Source organism: Cervus canadensis, chromosome 17 (genome assembly GCF_019320065.1).
Source record: "Cervus canadensis isolate Bull #8, Minnesota chromosome 17, ASM1932006v1, whole genome shotgun sequence".
NCBI lineage: Eukaryota > Metazoa > Chordata > Mammalia > Artiodactyla > Cervidae > Cervus > Cervus canadensis.
In genome coordinates this window covers 35,053,278-35,069,978 of record NC_057402.1, presented here as the reverse complement: position 1 = coordinate 35,069,978, position 16,701 = coordinate 35,053,278, and the positions used below count along the sequence as shown (strand labels likewise).

The following is a 16,701-nucleotide window of genomic DNA, read 5'->3' as shown; positions in this document are numbered from 1 at the left end:
AAGGACTTCACGTGTTCAAAAAACTAACATCAGTTGTGGGGGACTTGCTTAGTGATCCAGTAGTTGAGGCTCCACACTTCCAATGCAGGGGGTGCAAGTTCGGTCTCTGGTCAGGGAACTAGAATCCCAAATGCCACATGGCAGGGCCTTTAAAAAATAAACATCATTGTGTTTTGAGCCATAGGGAAAGTGGGATGCATGAAGTTGGAAAGGTGGGCAGAGGCCACATTACTTATTCTCACAGGCTGTGGTTTGGATTTTGAGATACATTGAGACTTTGTTGACCAAGATGTAGACTGATGGGAGTGAGTGAGCGCACCAAGTTGGACGGGCAGAGACCACTCAAAAGACTGCTCTAATCCATATGAGATATGATAACTGCCCAGACTACCAGGGTTGTAGAGGGATTTTAATTAGATTGGAGGGACTTCCCTGGTGGTCCAGTGGTTAAGACCCTGGAGCTTCCAATGCAAGAGGCCTGGGTTTGATCCCTGGTCAGGGAGCTAGGATCCCATATGCCATGCTGTGTGCCAAAAAAGGATTGGAGATACAATTGTTCGGATGTGCTAATGATTGGATGTGGGGAGGTTAAGAGAAAGGAGAACATTAAGGATGATACCTGGTGGGTTTTGTTTTTTGATTTTGTTTCTTTGCTTATTTTGCTTGAGTAACTGGGAAGCTTAGGGGTACGTCTGTGAACAGGAAAGGGTTATTACCAGGTTTGGGAGGCAGATCAAAGGACTACAGAACATTCAAGTGGGAAGCACAGGGTGGGCAATTTAATCTACTTCTCTCTCAGTGCTGTATGCTATATGTCTGCATGTCTGATTCAAATGATGTAGGGAGCTGGGAAACACCTAATTCATCTTTGTATCACCTTCCCTTCCTTGCTTATGGGCACCAACAAGTATGTTGGAGGTAAGAACAAAAAACCTCCACTGAAGATCTGCTGTGCCCAACAATCTGCTGGACAGAGGGGGATAATAGCAGGAAGGGATAGTGGGTTTTAAACCCTTTGCCTTGCGCTGTGACAGAAATGACCAACAGCCTCAGCTCATTGTCTCACTCAGGGTACATTAGAATCGGCTGAGTTGCTGATTTATAAATACAGATGGATGGAAACAAGAAACTCTGTACACGTTTTTTCCAAGACCTTCTTCCCCAACACGCCACCACATGGTGATGCTGCAGACTAAAATTGAGAAGCACTGAGCTAATTCTGACCAGACCTTGGGTTGGCATTTCTCTGGGGGCTTAATGATCTTCAACTTGAGCCCACATCTTTCCTCTGCTACTTTAGAAGAACATTGGATTTTGTATTTGAAGGGTTTTTTAGTCCTAGTTCATGGGTGGTTTCTTCTTTGTTCTATCTTGCAGTCCCATGAGCGTGTAAGCAAGCGGCTACATCAGAGGTTCCAGGCCTGGGTAGATAAATGGACCAAGGAGCATGTGCCCCGTGAAATGGCAGCGGAGACCAGCAAGTGGCTTATGGGTGAGGGGCTGGAGGGCCTGGTGCCCTGCACCACCACCTGTGACACAGAGACCCTGCACTTCGTGAGCATTAACAAGTACCGTGTCAAATATGGCACAGTGTTCAAAACCCCATAACTGCAAAGCCAGAGCAGATAACTGGAGGGGGGTGGTGTGTGTGGGGGGGCGCGTGTACTCACACACACTGAAGAAATAAGGAAGATGCCTTTCAAGCCTCACTGGGCCTCTCGGGGACATGGCCACCTGATCTGTGCGTGGCTGGTGCAACCTGGCACCAAGTGGGCTACATACAAGGAACGTGTGATCCCTTACAAAGCCGGAGTTGGAACTTTTCCCAGGGGTTTTGGGTATTAGCCTGCCCTGGAGGGGAGGAAACCCACGCAAGCACAGGGACACGCAGCTTGCACACACCAGCAGAGTGGAGACTGGAGCCTCCTGGGGCGACCTTCGGTGAGGGAACCAGATGCTGTTCACACCTGGACTGAATGGGCAAGCATCGACTGACAGACCCGAGAAGAGTCATCGCTTAGATGGATTGTAACTCTGATGGTCACTGCTCCTTTCCTCTTCCCCCCAAAAAGGAAAAAAAAAAAAAAAAACTGGATTGGATTTTTTTTTCCTGGTCACTTGAGCACATCTAGATCACCCATTAGGTTTTCTCTGGGACCTGCAGTTTGGCTTTGGGATTGATCATCTTGTGGATTTGATTCCTGATGAATACCTTGCTGCCCACCCTTTCTTCTCTCCTCTGGTTCTCAGCCTCAACAAGTTCAAATCAGTCGTCCTTTTTAGCTCCCGTGGAACTGTTTTGTACCTGCTTCTTTACTAGTCTACCCTAGTGCCATCCACCAGCTTTACTCACACACACACACACACACACACACACACAATTTTAACTTGGTTTTTCTTTTTTTTTTTTTTTGTAAATAATGTACATACTGTCAATTTTTTATTAAAAGAAATATGCTTTGATGTGCTAGCATAACTGCTCTAGCTTCTTGTGTACCATAGTTCTATGTGGCTTCAGATTTAGTACCTATGAACAGATGTACAAGACATTTATTACACTTTTTACCAAAGGGAGTTACCGTTGTAGTACTTTTGTGTAAAACTTGTCTTCCTTCTTGCCCCAACTTTTTTTTTTTTTTTGTAAATAAATAAAGCTTGGTTCTTACTTAAGGAATAAACTCTCAACACAAGTCCCTTGTCCTCACCAGAGAATACTGTGAAGCAGGGATTTGGGCTTTGGTTCCTTATATACATACAGTACAAAAACAGGATTTTGCTTTAAATAGTTAGCAGTCAGTTGTGCTTGTCCCAAATCAAAATATCTCACATTTTTAAAATAGAGTTATTCATTCTTTTGGTACATATTATACCCCCTTACTTCAGCTGTTTGGAAATATTTTACATATGGGTATGTTGTGCAGCTGTATAGTTTGTGCTTCTCTATTTTTTCTTAACCTTTATTGGAAATGAGAGTGAACAGCTTAAATACCAAACTAGTGTTTGAAAGAAGTGTGTACACAGTGTGTGACATAAATGGGGTTAGGAGGGAGAAGACTTGATACATTAGCAACTGCAAATGGAATATATACATATATATTTTTTTTAATTACGTAAATTTAAAGCAGCAGATATTTAAACATGAGTGATTAGGATTTTTATATGTGGGCAGCCTGGCTTTTCTGAACAAACACCAACTGAGCATCTCCCAGGACTTTGGTGAATTTTTCTCCAGCAACCATTACTCTAGTCAAAGTAAACAACAGTGTTCCTGTGTGGTTTTGTTTGCTTTTTAATTAAAAATCCCTAATATCACCACCACAAAACCACAAATTTTTTTGCTCTGGACTTTCCTTACGAATGGTAAGGTTATCTGATTTTTAGACTTTTTTGTTGAGGGGGGCATTGGAGGGACGGGACAGTTAGAGGAGACTCAGCTCACGTGTGTGAGGTGGCAGCAAAGGCTGTGGGAGGAGATTCTGGTGAAGCTGCAGCACTGCCTCACTTGGAAGGTGGAGTGATACTGATGGGTTGGGTAGGATCTTCAGGTTTTCCACCAGTTAACTCAACCCATCCCCATCTGCTTGCTTAAGAAAGATCCTGTTGACTTGGAGTTAATAGGGGGAACTGACTGAACGTGACCCAGGCAGCCCCAGCTATTGCTGTGTCTGCAGAGGGTTATGTCCAGAGCAGCTGCCTGCTGGTCAGGATAGGGTTTCAGGACCCATCCTACTAGTGCAACCAAAAGAAGGGAGCTTCACCTACAGCCAGGATTTACAAACAGCATTTTTATGTCTCCTGCCTTCTGACATCTGAGCTCCAAGCTCAGCTCAGCCTATCTTACAGCAGCAAGTTATATTTTAAGTCATGTTTGGTATTCTGTACTTAAGTCACCTTTCCCTACCATTTGCATTTGAAATGTTGTAAACTTGGTCAGTATTTCTATTAAAACATCAGGGGTCCGTTTTGTTGTGTATATACTTTTCTTCCTAATGATTTTATAGAGGAAGATTTCATCCCATTCCCAGGAGGGAGGTGGGGGAAAGCTGCCAATAGACTACCAGAGTAACATGAGGATGAAATTGGAGGTGTTTCTGGTATTATGGCTTCTCTGAACTCATCAGTCCCTATAGAGAAATGCATTATTCTGTTAGGCTCATAAATTCTATGTCTGATCTGCCGTCTCAAAGTCTTAAGTTTCTGGCAATGGGCAGCAATTAGCCATATACATAAAATAGAACACGTAGTAGAGGGAGCTAAGGTTACTGGGATATAAAGCACTCCCTATTTAACACACGTCCGCCGAATGGCTTGAAAGCGCCGGTCCCTGGCGCCACCTTAAGCAGACACAGGACCATAGGCAAGGAGGTTCCTCTTGTAGCTTCTGAGACTTAAGTGACCTGGATCTGCAGCAACCCAAGCTCCCACCAGTCGCGCCTTCGGTCTATCTCTGTCCTAGGCTTTTCTCAGAATCGAAACGTCAGACTTCCTATTTTACTTAAGGATTTGCCCAGTGGCGACCAGCTCGGACCGAGATAAGAGTAAAGCCTCAGAAGCGCAGCTTTTAGCTTTCAGCTCGCTGCTCAAAGTTCGCAGCAGCGGGGCTTCCCTGAGCCGCTGGTGTTCCACGGAAAGTTGCCCGGGCCTGGAAGGCGCCGGAACCTTTGGTTCCAGGCCGAGGACCGCGCCGGCAGCGCCTGGGGCCTTCCGGGGAGAGGAGAGAGGAGCGAGCGCGAGGCGATGGCGGCGGCGGCGCCGGCCCTGAAGCACTGGCGCACTACTCTGGAGCGGGTGGAGAAATTCGTGTCGCCGCTCTACTTTACCGATTGTAATCTCCGCGGCAGGTGTGGCCCCCTCGCCCAGGGCACCCGCCGGCCGCATCCACGCGTCTTCCCTTCCGGGGGGAAACCCAAGCTTCGGCCACGTGGGCCGAGGGACAAAGTGTCCGCCTCAGATAGTGCTGGGGCCCGGGAGGAGGGAGTGGGGAGGGACTGTGTCATGGGGCAGCCCTCCCGGCGGTGGATGGAGGGAACGCGCATCCCCACCCGCCGGCTGGCCCACGAGCGCGCGCCACCTGCCCCTCCCGCCCAGGCTCTTTGGAGACAGCTGCCCAGTGGCCGAGCTCTCCAGCTTCTTGACGCCCGAAAGACTTCCCTACGAGGAGGCAGTCCAGCAGGACTTCCGCCCCGCGCAGGTCGGCGACAGCTTCGGACCCACGTGGGTAACGCTCCAGAGAGGGCGGAGTCCCTGGGCCCCGCCTCCCAGCTTGTTTGACTCCCCTATAAGCCTCCATTGTCGGCTTTCTGCCCTAGACAGTCACTTGGGGCAGAGCAGCACCCTCTGCTGGAGATAGCTCCCTGGTTCCTCAAGCCTTCGTGGAAGAATTTTCTCTTCCCCACTACTCCCCACGAGCTTCCCTGTGGCTCAGATGTTAAAGAATCCGTCTGCAATGCGAGAGACTTGGGTTCGATCCCTGGGTTGGGAAGATCCCCTAGAGAAGGGAACGGCAACCCACTCCAGTATTCTTGCCTGGAGAATTCCACGGACAGAGGGCGGGCTACAGTCCATGGGGTCACAAAGAGTCGGACACGACTGAGTGACTTCCACTTCACTCCTTCCTGCTCAGTGACATCCCTTGGGAAGGGCACTCTAGGACAGATCACAGACCGCTGACTCTCTGCCTCCTTCTCTCACCTTGCTGCACACCCCATTGCTTCTTTCTTGTGGATCAAAGCTGAATATCTTGTGGTGCTGCAGATTCTGGCAGAAAGTCTCAAGCCTTTGCTGACCCTTAATCATAGGAAGTATGTCGAAAGGACAGGGCTTTGACCCCTAGGCTCATCTTAGTGGTTCTGTTGCAGATGGTGGACCTGTTGGTTCCGCGTAGAGCTGACCATCCCAGAGGCATGGGTGGGTCAGGAAGTTCACCTTCGCTGGGAAAGTGATGGAGAAGGCCTGGTGTGGCGTGATGGGGAACCTGTCCAGGTGAGGAGCCCCGTCCTGGGTCAGGTATGGCCACATTTCAGCCCTGGTCTCTGGCGAAACGACAGCTGAGTGGCTATGCCTGCAGGGTGGTATCAGGATTTCAGGACTGGATGAGTTTTTGCTTAGGCCCCTGTGTAACTGTTCCTTCTTACATTTAAGCAGATCACTTAAGGTCTCAACATAATAAGGTCTCTTAGCTAATTAATGCTAAGCCAACTCTGCCACTGACTGGTCACCCTCCCATTCTAGAATGAAACTAGTTACTAATCAAATACAATAATATGTACAGCAGATGGACTTACTAAGCCTTTACTAGATGCTAGGTGCCAGACTAGTGGCTTTGCAGACTATATCACTTGTTTTTTTTTTTTTGTATTCCCAAATTGAGATTTATTAATAGGTATTACATTTTTTTGTTTCTATTTATTTATTTATTTATTTTATTAGTTGGAGGCTAATTACTTCACCACATTTCAGTGGGTTTTGTCATACATTGATATGAATCAGCCATAGATTTACACGTATTCCCCATCCCGATCCCCCCTCCCACCTCCCTCTCCACCCGATTCCTCTGGGTCTTCCCAGTGCACCAGGCCCAAGCACTTGTCTCATGCATCCCACCTGGGCTGGGGATCTGTTTCACCACAGATAGTATACATGCTGTTCTTTTGAAACATCCCACCCTCACCTTCTCCCACAGAGTTCAAAAGTCTGTTCTGTATTTCTGTGTCTCTTTTTCTGTTTTGTGGATAGTATAAAGTTTACAAAGTCCTCTTTACCTGAAATAATGGGTCTCTCCCTACCACCTCACCCTCAGTTCCTCAGATAGAGCCACTATTAAGTACCTTGTTTATGCATCCAACTTTATCAGGTTTAACCTTTATAATCCTATGTGATAGGTTTTTATGGCCAGTGGCTCAGACAGTAAAGAATCTGCCTGCAGTGCAGGAGACCTGGGTTTGATCCCTGAGTCAGGAAGATCCCCAGAGAAGGGAAGCTACCCACTCCAGTATTCTTGCTTGGAGAATTCCATGGACAGAGGAGCCTGGCGGGCTACAGTCCATGGAATTGCAGAGTCAAACACCACTAAGCGACTAACACTTTCACTTTTCACAGACAGAAACAGATATGTAGAGGTTAGCACACTTGCTTGGGTTCACACAGCTTCCATTTCAGTTTGACTAATCCTCAGTCTCGGGTTAGGACTGTTACCCCTCCCTTCCTCCCTCCCTTCCTTGGCTCAGTGGATGTCTCCTGAGTGCCGTCTCTGCACAGGTCCCTGTGCTAAGCACTGGGATGTAGTGGAGAATGAAGCAAACCTTTCCCTGACCTCATAGCATTTCCCTTCAGATGCTTACTCGGCGTACAGAGGCCATCAGAAGCCACCAAGGACCTGACACCTACCTAAGACCCCACAAGACCAGTGGCTTTTCTGCTGGTCAACAGGCTCCATTTGGTGGTTATGGTGCTGACTGCCGTGGGGGGTGAGGGGCACTTGCTACCAGAGGTCCCTGATTTGTCAGTCTTGGCCTTGGGAGAGAGGAGTTAGTGCTAGAGGTCCAGTAGAGGGGCCTGGCCCCCTTCAGCTTATACTTCACCAGAACCTTCCACAAGCCTCAGGCCCTGTCTCTTTCACTCCGCTCCCCACCAGGGTTTGACCAAAGAGGGAGAGAAAACCAGCTACATTCTGACTGACAAGCTGGGGGAGAAAGACCCCCGCAGGTGAGTGAGTCCCTGGACTATGGCTGACCAGTGCTGTAGGGGAAGGGGGCACCAGAGGGTGAGGAGGTGCCAAGGTCCAGAGTGATCTCAGAAACACACCCACTTTCAATACCACCATCTTCAACCCTCATAGTTTGTTTTTAAAAAGCAGGATTTTTCTGACCAAAAAGATAGCATTTTAGTTCCTACATTAAATGCAGAAAAGCACTAAGAAGTAAATATTAGTAATTCCTATTACCCCGTCACCTAGAGATATCCATTATTAACAGCTCAGCATTCTTCCCAGGAATTTTTTCAGAGGTGGCATTTATTAGTTGAGGTGGTATTTCTTTGATATTTTGCATCCTGACTTTTTAAAATTCCATATTGTAACATGTGCATTTTATGACACCATCAAAAAACTCTGCTTAGATGTTATATTTTATTATATTCAGTATTTATTAAACATTGTGTATGTGATGTTTCCAGACATGGGGACTATGATGGTGAATGATGTGATCTTTGACAGCAAGGGAGACTTACACATACAATTACAAAACTGATGAAGGCTCTGAAAGAAAGCACTCTGAATGGGAGAAATCTGTTCTAGACTAAGGAGAGCACTAGGGGAAGAGTCCCAGAAGACTTCCCGAAGGAAGTCATGTTTGCTCTCTGAAGATTGAGCATAACAGCACCACAGCCTATCACATTGCTCCGAACAATGGCCTGCATCTGTTGGCTGACAGATCGTTGCTCTGAAACCTGGACCTGGGAGATCCAAACATGTTTTTAATGTGCAAAGAGGGTTCTGAGACCCAGGCAGTGCTTTGTATAGACAGCTTTGGAAACAGAAGTCTAAACAACATAATTCACACAGTTCCAAACTTGGCTACTTATCCTCCCCAGCCGAGGCAGAATGTGGGTTTAGTCTGTTGTTTCCACCATGACCCTCTGTCAAACGTACCTGACATAACTGTGAGATCCTCTGGGTGGTAGATCCTGCAGGCACATGAGGAGGGGTCTGTCAGATGCCTCCTTGGTCCTCCCTGCCCAAGCCCCAGAGTCCTCTGCCAGTCCCTTGGCCTGAGGCTGCCTCCCCACATTTGTAGCCTGACCCTCTATGTGGAAGTAGCCTGCAATGGGCTCCTGGGGGCCGGAAAGGGATCCATGATCGCAGCCCCTGATCCAGAGAAGATGTTCCAGGTGAGCCGGGCTGAGCTGGCCGTGTTCCACCGGGATGTCTACAAGCTCCTGGTGGACCTGGAGCTCCTGCTGGGCATCGCCAAGGTACTCAACACCCCCACCCCACCTGTATACTCTCTCGAGCCCTGTTTCAGGCAGGCTGTTTCTTGGGTCAGATAGCTGGGGCTCCAGGAATCCAGAATAGAGAGAGTTTTGTGCCTGCCTGAGTGTTGGGAGGACTTCCCTGTGTAAAGGGGAAGAGGGAGACAGTGCTGAGCAGGGGGACCAGCAGGAGCTCAGGGTTGGTGGTAGGGAGGAACTCTGCTGAGAACCCCGGGGAGATCAACTGGGGTCTAATTTTGGAGCTTCTGCTTGCTTGAGATGGGGATTAAGTGGCAGAACCCTGCTGCAGGGCCTCGGGGAGGACAACCAGCGCAGCTTCCAGGCCCTATACACTGCCAACCAGATGGTGAACGTATGTGACCCTGCCCAGCCTGAGACCTTCCCAGTGGCCCAGGCCCTGGCCTCCAAGTTTTTTGGCCAACGTGGGGGTGAAAGCCAGCATACCATCCACGCCATGGGGCACTGCCACATTGACACAGGTAGGGCAGCAGTTGGCCGGGTTGGCTCGGCATGGGGGGTCAGGAGTGGTCTTGAAGACCTTGTTGCACCCTGGAAGCACTTCAGGTTCTTGGACCTCAGTTTTTCCCATGTGTAAAATGGGGAAAGGGGAATGGACTGTAGCTTTTGCTAAATGTGGCTTCATTTATTCTTTCAGCAAAATCTGATGTCCTTGATGGCATCATGCTAGATATTGGGGGAAGGGGGTAGGATTATTGAGGCTGATGATCACAAAATAGGCAGAGACAGTTGCTGCCATGATGGAGGGAAGTATGGGGAGATGGGGAGCCCAAAAGAGGCACTTAACCCAGCTGGGTCTGGCAGATTCAAGAAGGGCTTCTTAGAGGAGGTGACCTTTGAACAGAATGAGGATGAGTAAGAATTTGACAAGGGTGCCCGAATCCTCAGACAGGAGTGATGTGTGGAAGTAGTTGAGATGGGGACGCAAGCACAGGGGGAGGCTTCCTGGGGAGGATCAGGAGTTCATTTCGGAACCTGATGAGTCTGCAGTGTCTGAGGCTTACAGGAAATGACATTTTAAACAAACTTCCCAAGGTATTGATTCTGATGCAGCTGAAGTTTCTGAGCCAAAGAACCGGGGCTTTCTCTGCTGTTCCAAAGCATGGGATGTGGCGTTCTGGGCTGGTAAAGAAGGAACTGAGGAGGCCTAGAGGTTATGAGAGGCAGCAGTGCCTCAGGCAGGACAGCTGGCCCAGGCGGGTCCATCCAGGGAAGCGGTGCCCTCTGTTCCTGGATGTCTTCGTGTGTGTAGGGGAGGGGCCACCCCTGCTGCTTCCTAAAGGATCCTCTCTAAACCGCAGAATAAGGCCAATCCAGGGACTGGGGTCCCCACTTCCTGACTATAAAACTGCCTCACTAGCCGCAGCCATGTAAAAGTGACAGCTCAGGAGAGATGCCACAGGACTCAGCAGGGAATGGGATGGGATGGGAGGAAGGCTACGGTGACCCTCTGGTGGCCCAGGAGGGGCCTGGTTGGGTGCTAGGGGACAGTGGTGCAGCTGGAGGTCTGTGAGGGTCTGGCTGCTCTCCTCTATCTCCACCCTCCTCCCCGCCTAGCCTGGCTCTGGCCCTTCAAGGAGACCGTGCGGAAATGTGCCCGGAGCTGGGTGACAGTCGTTCAGCTCATGGAGCGGAACCCCGAGTTCATCTTTGCCTGCTCCCAGGTCAGAGGGACGGCTGTGTGAGTGGTACCTGGACCCCAGGGGGTGCTAGTGTGGGGTTCCCAGGGCTTCGCAGCCCACCTACTGAGCCCCAGGCGCTCAGCCCTGGATGGGGTTCATGTTGCTCCTGGCCAGCCCCCACCCCATCTGCCCCACAGGCACAGCAGCTTGAGTGGGTGAGGAGCTACTACCCTGGCCTGCATGCCCGGCTCCAGGAGTTCGCCTGCCGTGGGCAGTTTGTGCCCGTGGGGGGCACCTGGGTGGAAATGGTGAGTGCCTTCTGCAGCCCCTCAGCCTCAGGCCTTACCATCAAGTATTCTGCCCTCGGCTGTGCTGGTGACTTTCTGCAGGTCCTTTATGCCCTCTTATCAGTCCCTGGAATCCTAGGGTTCAGGACTCCCAGGGGGTGGGGGTCTCAAGCACTGTGACGGGCCATCTGTGTGACCCAGCCCCGGATACCTCCTGTCTGGCAGACAGATGGTTAGGCTGAAGTGAGGAGATGGACGCTTCCGGGGCACTGGCTTTCCCCAGTGTCAGAGCCCTGGCTTCTCAGGATGGGGTGGTTGCCTGAGTCCCTGCCCGTCTTGTCTGGTGCTGACCCCAGCGGCCCTCTTCTTCCCTCATGGCCAGGATGGGAACCTTCCCAGTGGAGAGTCCATGGTGAGGCAGTTCCTGCAGGGTCAGAACTTCTTCCGTCAGGAGTTCGGGAAGATGTGCTCGGAGGTAGGCGGGGAGCTGCTACACCGGCAGGCAGAGGGGGCTGGAGCTCGCCCTTGAGTGAGGAGGGGCTGCGACTGGGCTGCTCTGCCGAGCTCCTGGGTCCCCATGCCCCAGAGGCCTTCTCCCTGCAGTTCTGGCTGCCAGACACATTCGGCTACTCTGCGCAGCTGCCCCAGATCATGCGTAGCTGTGGTATCAAGCGCTTCCTCACCCAAAAGCTGAGCTGGAACTTGGTGAACTCCTTCCCGGTGAGCAGGCCCAGGGGGCCAGGCTTGGAGCGGGCCTGGGTCCCTCCTGGCCTGAACATCTCGTCCAGGCTTATTGAGGGGTCCTGGACAAACCACCCAGCCCCCACCCAGGGAAGAAATGCCTCTCCCAGGGTCACACAACAGGAGGGGCAGGTGAGGGAGGCCCGGCTCTGCCTCAGCCCTGACTCTGGCCTCACTCTTCCACCTGTCTCCCTGCCTGCAGCACCATACCTTTTTCTGGGAGGGGCTGGATGGCTCCCAGGTGCTGGCCCACTTCCCGCCTGGTGACTCCTATGGGATGCAGGGCAGTGTGGAGGAGGTGAGAGGCATCTCGTGGCCAAGGTTGGGAAGGGAGGCAGGCTGGAGGGGGCCGGGCATCCAGCCTAAGCTGACCAGTGTGGACCTGCCCCCACCTGTCCAGGTGCTGAAGACGGTGGCCAAAAACCGGGACAAGGGACGGACCAACCACAGTGCCTTCCTCTTTGGCTTTGGGGATGGAGGTGGAGGCCCCACCCAGACCATGGTGGACCGCTTGAAGCGGCTGTGCAATACCGATGGGCTGCCCAGGTCAGGCCTGGATTCACTCCACCCCACCCTCTGCCCTTGCCCTGAGCCCTGCCTCTGCTCAAACATTGGACCCAGTGCCTCCCCTCAACCTTGTTCCCTCCGATCCCAGACCATGGGGCACCTCCCAACTTCTACCCTGGAGGTGGGGTAGGAGAAAAGCCGAAGGTGGGAAGGAGCTTAAAGCCACTGAAACAGAACTCTCCTGGGGGGGTGTCCAGACCTGGCCTTGTCTGGACAGGGAGTCTTCTGGGGGTGGCTCCATTCTGTTGGGGCTGGACCTCTTGTCACACTTGCATGGAAGAAGGGTGAGTCACATGGCCCAGGCTGGGAAACCCAGGTTTGCAGTCTCCCTCAGGGTGCAGCTGTCTTCTCCGGAGCGACTCTTCTCGGCGCTGGAGGGCCACTCGGAGCAGCTGTGCACCTGGGTTGGGGAGCTCTTCCTGGAGCTACACAACGGCACCTATACCACGCATGCCCAGGTCAGGAACTGGCTGCTGAACCAGCGAAGGGGGGGTGCCCTCGAGTGGCCCAGACCTGGGGGAAGAGGCTTGTGTTCCATGGAAGAGCTGAGAGGAATGTAAGAGCTGGGTGCTCAGGAGCCTGGAGGTGGCAGGACTCAGCATCTCTTAGCGGGGAGGGTCTTGGGCAGAGGGGAGAGGAGGCAGGCTTTTGGGGCAGATAACACACAAGGCTTCATCCAGGAGTTCCTGGAGAGCATCAGGGGTTCTGAGCAAGAGAAGGCTTTGGCAGGGGGGCCCTGGGATGCTTGCCCAGGCTCTAGACTGAGTCCCCCTCCCTTGGGCTCAGATCAAGAAGGGGAACCGGGAGTGTGAGCGGATCCTGCATGACGTGGAGCTGCTCAGCAGCCTGGCCTTGGCTCGCAGTGCCCAGTTCCTCTACCCGGCTGCCCTGCTGCAGGATCTCTGGAGGTCGGCACATCTTCTGCCACCTGCTAACCTCACCTAGACGCCTCTGTGGCTGCCCCAGCCTCCCAGCCTTCCCCAGCCTCCCATCCTTCTCAGCCCTGCCCTTGGCCCCCGCAGACTCCTGCTCCTGACCCAGTTCCATGATGTGGTGACTGGGAGCTGCATCCAGCTGGTGGCAGAGGAAGCCATATGTCACTACGAAGGTGAGGCTGATAACATTTCCATAGCTTTCCAGCACCCAGTGCAGCGCCCAGAGTGTCCCCCATGGGACATTCAGGGGTCACCCCGACCGCCTGCCCACCCATAACCAACCAGTCTCTCCCCAGACATCCGTTCCCATGGCAACACACTGCTCAGCGCTGCAGCTGCAGCCCTGTGTGCTGGGGAGCCAGGTCCCGAGGGCCTTCTCATTGTCAACACGCTGCCCTGGAAGCGCACCGAAGTTTTGGCCCTGCCCCGGTCTGGCGGGGCCCACTCCTTAGGTATGAGCTGGGGAGAAGGGTGTCTACTGTGGCAGGAGAGATCAAGGCCAAATTGAGAGTCAGGGACATTCGCCTGGGGGTCTCTGCCCCAGGGTGCCCCAGGCTAGAGAGGAGGAGTAGTATTTACCCCCTCCACCCCACCCTACCCTGCCCCAAGTATGGTTCCTGAAAGGTCAAGGAGGCTGCCCTGACGCCCAGCCTCCTCCCCAGCCCTGGTCACCGTCCCCAGCATGGGCTTTGCTCCTGCTCCCACCCCCACCTCACTGCAGCCCCTGCTGCCCCAGCAGCCTGTGTTCGTAGTGCAAGAGGTGAGTGCTGGCACGTGGCGGTGGGGCAGGGGCTGTCCTGGGCTGTCCCTAACAACGTGGAAGTTCTGAGCTCCCCAATCTGGAGCAAGTGGCGAGGCAGGGCTGAGGCTGGAGGTCAGGTGGGCTGTTGGTTGCGGGAAGCCCCTGCAGACCTAGCCTCAAGGCCCCCTCCCACCAAGACTGACAGTTCTGTGACTCTGGACAACGGCATCATCCGAGTGAGGCTGGACCCAACTGGCCGCCTGACATCCCTGGTGCTGGTGGCCTCTGGCAGGTGCTCACCCCTTGCCCTCTCCCAGTGCCTGGCAGGTGGACCCCAGACCTCTCGTTCCCTCTGTCCCCTGGCCACAGCTGACCACAGTAGCCCATGAGTGGCTCTGGACTGGGACCCACACATGGAGCAGGGCCTACTCACCCTACTCTCCACCCCACCCACCTCAAATAGCTGGGAGACCAAGGTCATTCGGTTATAAAGTATTGATGTCCATGTCTTTCCAGGGAGGCCATTGCTGAGGGTGCCATGGGGAACCAGTTTGTGCTGTTTGACGATGTCCCTCTGTACTGGGATGCATGGGACGTCATGGACTACCACCTAGAAACACGGTGAGGGGTGGGCAGGACTCAGGGTAGTGGTAGTGGGAATATGAACAAGTGTACTGGGCCCACTCTGCCAGGCTGTCCTGGCTTAGCGCTTCTCCCCCCTATTCCACAGGAAGCCAGTGCTGGGCCAGGCAGGGACCCTGGCAGTGGGCACTGAGGGTGGTGTGCGGGGCAGCGCCTGGTTCCTGCTGCAGATCAGCCCTAATAGTCGGCTCAGCCAGGAGGTTGTGTTGGATGTTGGCTGCCCCTATGTCCGCTTCCACACTGAGGTAGCAGGGGGCAGGGTGGTGGGTATCTTCCCTGGGTGTGGCTGGTGAGGAGGGGCCAGCCCCTTGTCCCCCACCCCCCACAGGTGCACTGGCACGAGGCCCACAAGTTCCTGAAGGTGGAGTTCCCTGCCCGTGTGCGCAGCCCCCAGGCCACCTATGAGGTCCAGTTTGGACATCTGCAGCGGCCCACCCACTACAACACCTCTTGGGACTGGGCTCGATTTGAGGTCTGCCATGGGGTGGTGTGGGGTGGAAGGTTTGGCTCCTCCCTGGCTGGGGAACGACTCGTTGTGTGGTATGGGGTGAGGAGGAACATGATGGTTCCTGGCATGTATGCCAGGCATTGTGCCAAACGCTTTATGTTCAGTTTGATATTCATGCCCATTTGATGGGGTAAGGATTCTTAATCCACCTTTCCCAGATGAGGGACTAAGGCTTAGACAGGCTATGTGGTGTGCCTAGGGCCTCCCGAGGTGAGAGCTGGAATTCAATCAGTCGTGAGGTCCCAAAGCATCCCTCAGCCTAGGACAGGGAGCTCTGGAGCACATGGAGGAGGGGGGCCACCAGGCGGGTCTCTGATCTGCGCTGCAGGTGTGGGCCCACCGCTGGATGGATCTGTCAGAGCACGGCTTTGGGCTGGCTCTGCTCAATGACTGCAAGTATGGCGCGTCAGTACGGGGCAACGTCCTCAGCCTCTCGCTGTGAGTGGGGTGCCCCCCAGGGACTGCTATGGGATCCCGGTCTTGCCAGGACAGAACTGCAGCAGCTCCGGCCTGTCCTTTCCCACCCTCCCCACCGCAGCTTGCGAGCGCCTAAGTCCCCTGACGCCACCGTGGACATGGGACGCCACGAGTTCACCTACGCGCTGATGCCGCACAAGGGTGAGTGCTGCGCCCCATACTCCTCTGCCCTTCTCGGCCTCCGCTGCCCCTACGGTAAGTGGGGGAAACGCCCGTAGTCCCGCGCCCTGACCCCATGTTCCACCACACGTCCCTTTTCCGGTCTGCGTCCAGGCTCATTCCAGGACGCTGGCGTTATCCCCGCTGCTTACAGCCTCAACTTCCCACTGCTGGCGCTGCCGGCCCCGGGCCCGGCGCCCGCCGCTGCCTGGAGCGCCTTCTCAGTGTCCTCGCCCGCGGTCGTGCTGGAGACTGTCAAGCAGGCAAGGGGCGGGGGCGGGGCGGGGCAGGGGCGCGTTCGGGGCGGGGCCTGCCATAGACCCCGCCCACCACCACACTTCCCTCCGCAGGCGGAGACCAGCCCCCAGGGCCGCACACTCCTGCTGCGGCTCTACGAGGCCCATGGCAGTCACACCGACTGCTGGCTGCACACGTCGCTGCCGGTTCAGGAGGCCGTCCTGTGAGTGGGGGTGCAGGGTAGCAGTGGGGGTCTTGCCCTCGCGGGGCCCTCATGGTCACCTCCTGTTCTCCAGCTGTGACCTCCTGGAGCGCCGCGACCCTACTGGCCCCCTACTCCTCCGGGACAACCGCCTGAAGCTCACCTTTACTCCCTTCCAAGTGCAGTCCCTGTTGCTCGTTCTGCAGCCCCCACCGAACTGAGTTCCTGAGGGTGGGGTTTTGTCTGTGGAAGGCTTTGGCAGCGCCTCAGTTCTGCCTCCTGAGCCTGAAGCAAGGGTCAGTTACCTCTTGAACAATAAACCCTTGGCTCAGGACCCTGCTGGTAGCCCCTGCTCAGTCCCCTCAGGGCCCATCCTTAGGCTTTGAGGGGACAGTTTTTACCCCAGGCATTTGGGGGCAGGGGCACGACCTAAGGTTATCTGTGCATGCAGCGCCTGGATTGCAGCCCCCATGAGAGAGACCCGGGATATTGGTGATCATAAGCTGACTGAAAGACCATGATGCAAGATGGTGTTCTGGGACTTCATGGTAGTCCAGCGGTTAAGACTATGAGCTT

General features: G+C 53.8%; 2 protein-coding genes across 7 annotated transcripts in view; both read left to right on the top strand.

Annotated features, from left to right (window-relative positions):
- Nucleotides 1–2,678, top strand: part of SIN3A (SIN3 transcription regulator family member A) — a 65,800-nt gene extending 63,122 nt beyond the window's left edge. For all 3 annotated transcript variants that reach the window (XM_043490330.1, XM_043490329.1, XM_043490328.1), the window contains exon 21: nt 1,378–2,678. In XM_043490330.1, the coding sequence (XP_043346265.1) occupies nt 1,378–1,608 (231 nt within the window). In that variant the 3' untranslated portion in view covers nt 1,609–2,678. The remainder of the gene's footprint in view (nt 1–1,377) is intronic.
- A 1,786-nt stretch (nt 2,679–4,464) lies between these two features.
- On the top strand, nt 4,465–16,459 carry MAN2C1 (mannosidase alpha class 2C member 1). 4 transcript variants are annotated; one of them, XM_043490331.1, is made up of 26 exons: nt 4,480–4,841; nt 5,089–5,214; nt 5,859–5,982; nt 7,634–7,704; nt 8,793–8,970; nt 9,278–9,467; nt 10,564–10,670; nt 10,826–10,936; nt 11,298–11,390; nt 11,519–11,635; nt 11,859–11,954; nt 12,057–12,202; nt 12,558–12,681; nt 13,010–13,131; nt 13,246–13,331; nt 13,455–13,610; nt 13,821–13,918; nt 14,098–14,192; nt 14,417–14,521; nt 14,631–14,787; nt 14,871–15,014; nt 15,379–15,488; nt 15,589–15,668; nt 15,801–15,949; nt 16,037–16,146; nt 16,220–16,459. In XM_043490331.1, the coding sequence occupies exons 1-26, from the start codon at nt 4,738–4,740 to the stop codon at nt 16,344–16,346; spliced, it is 3,126 nt and encodes a 1,041-aa protein (XP_043346266.1). In that variant the 5' UTR covers nt 4,480–4,737; the 3' UTR covers nt 16,347–16,459. The 4 variants fall into 4 exon arrangements, with proteins under 4 accessions (XP_043346270.1, XP_043346266.1, XP_043346267.1 ...); XM_043490335.1 differs by having other exon boundaries at nt 4,465–4,841; nt 13,455–13,629; nt 13,809–14,192; XM_043490332.1 differs by lacking the exon at nt 4,480–4,841 and having other exon boundaries at nt 5,089–5,191.
- Nucleotides 16,460–16,701: the final 242 nt, after the last annotated feature.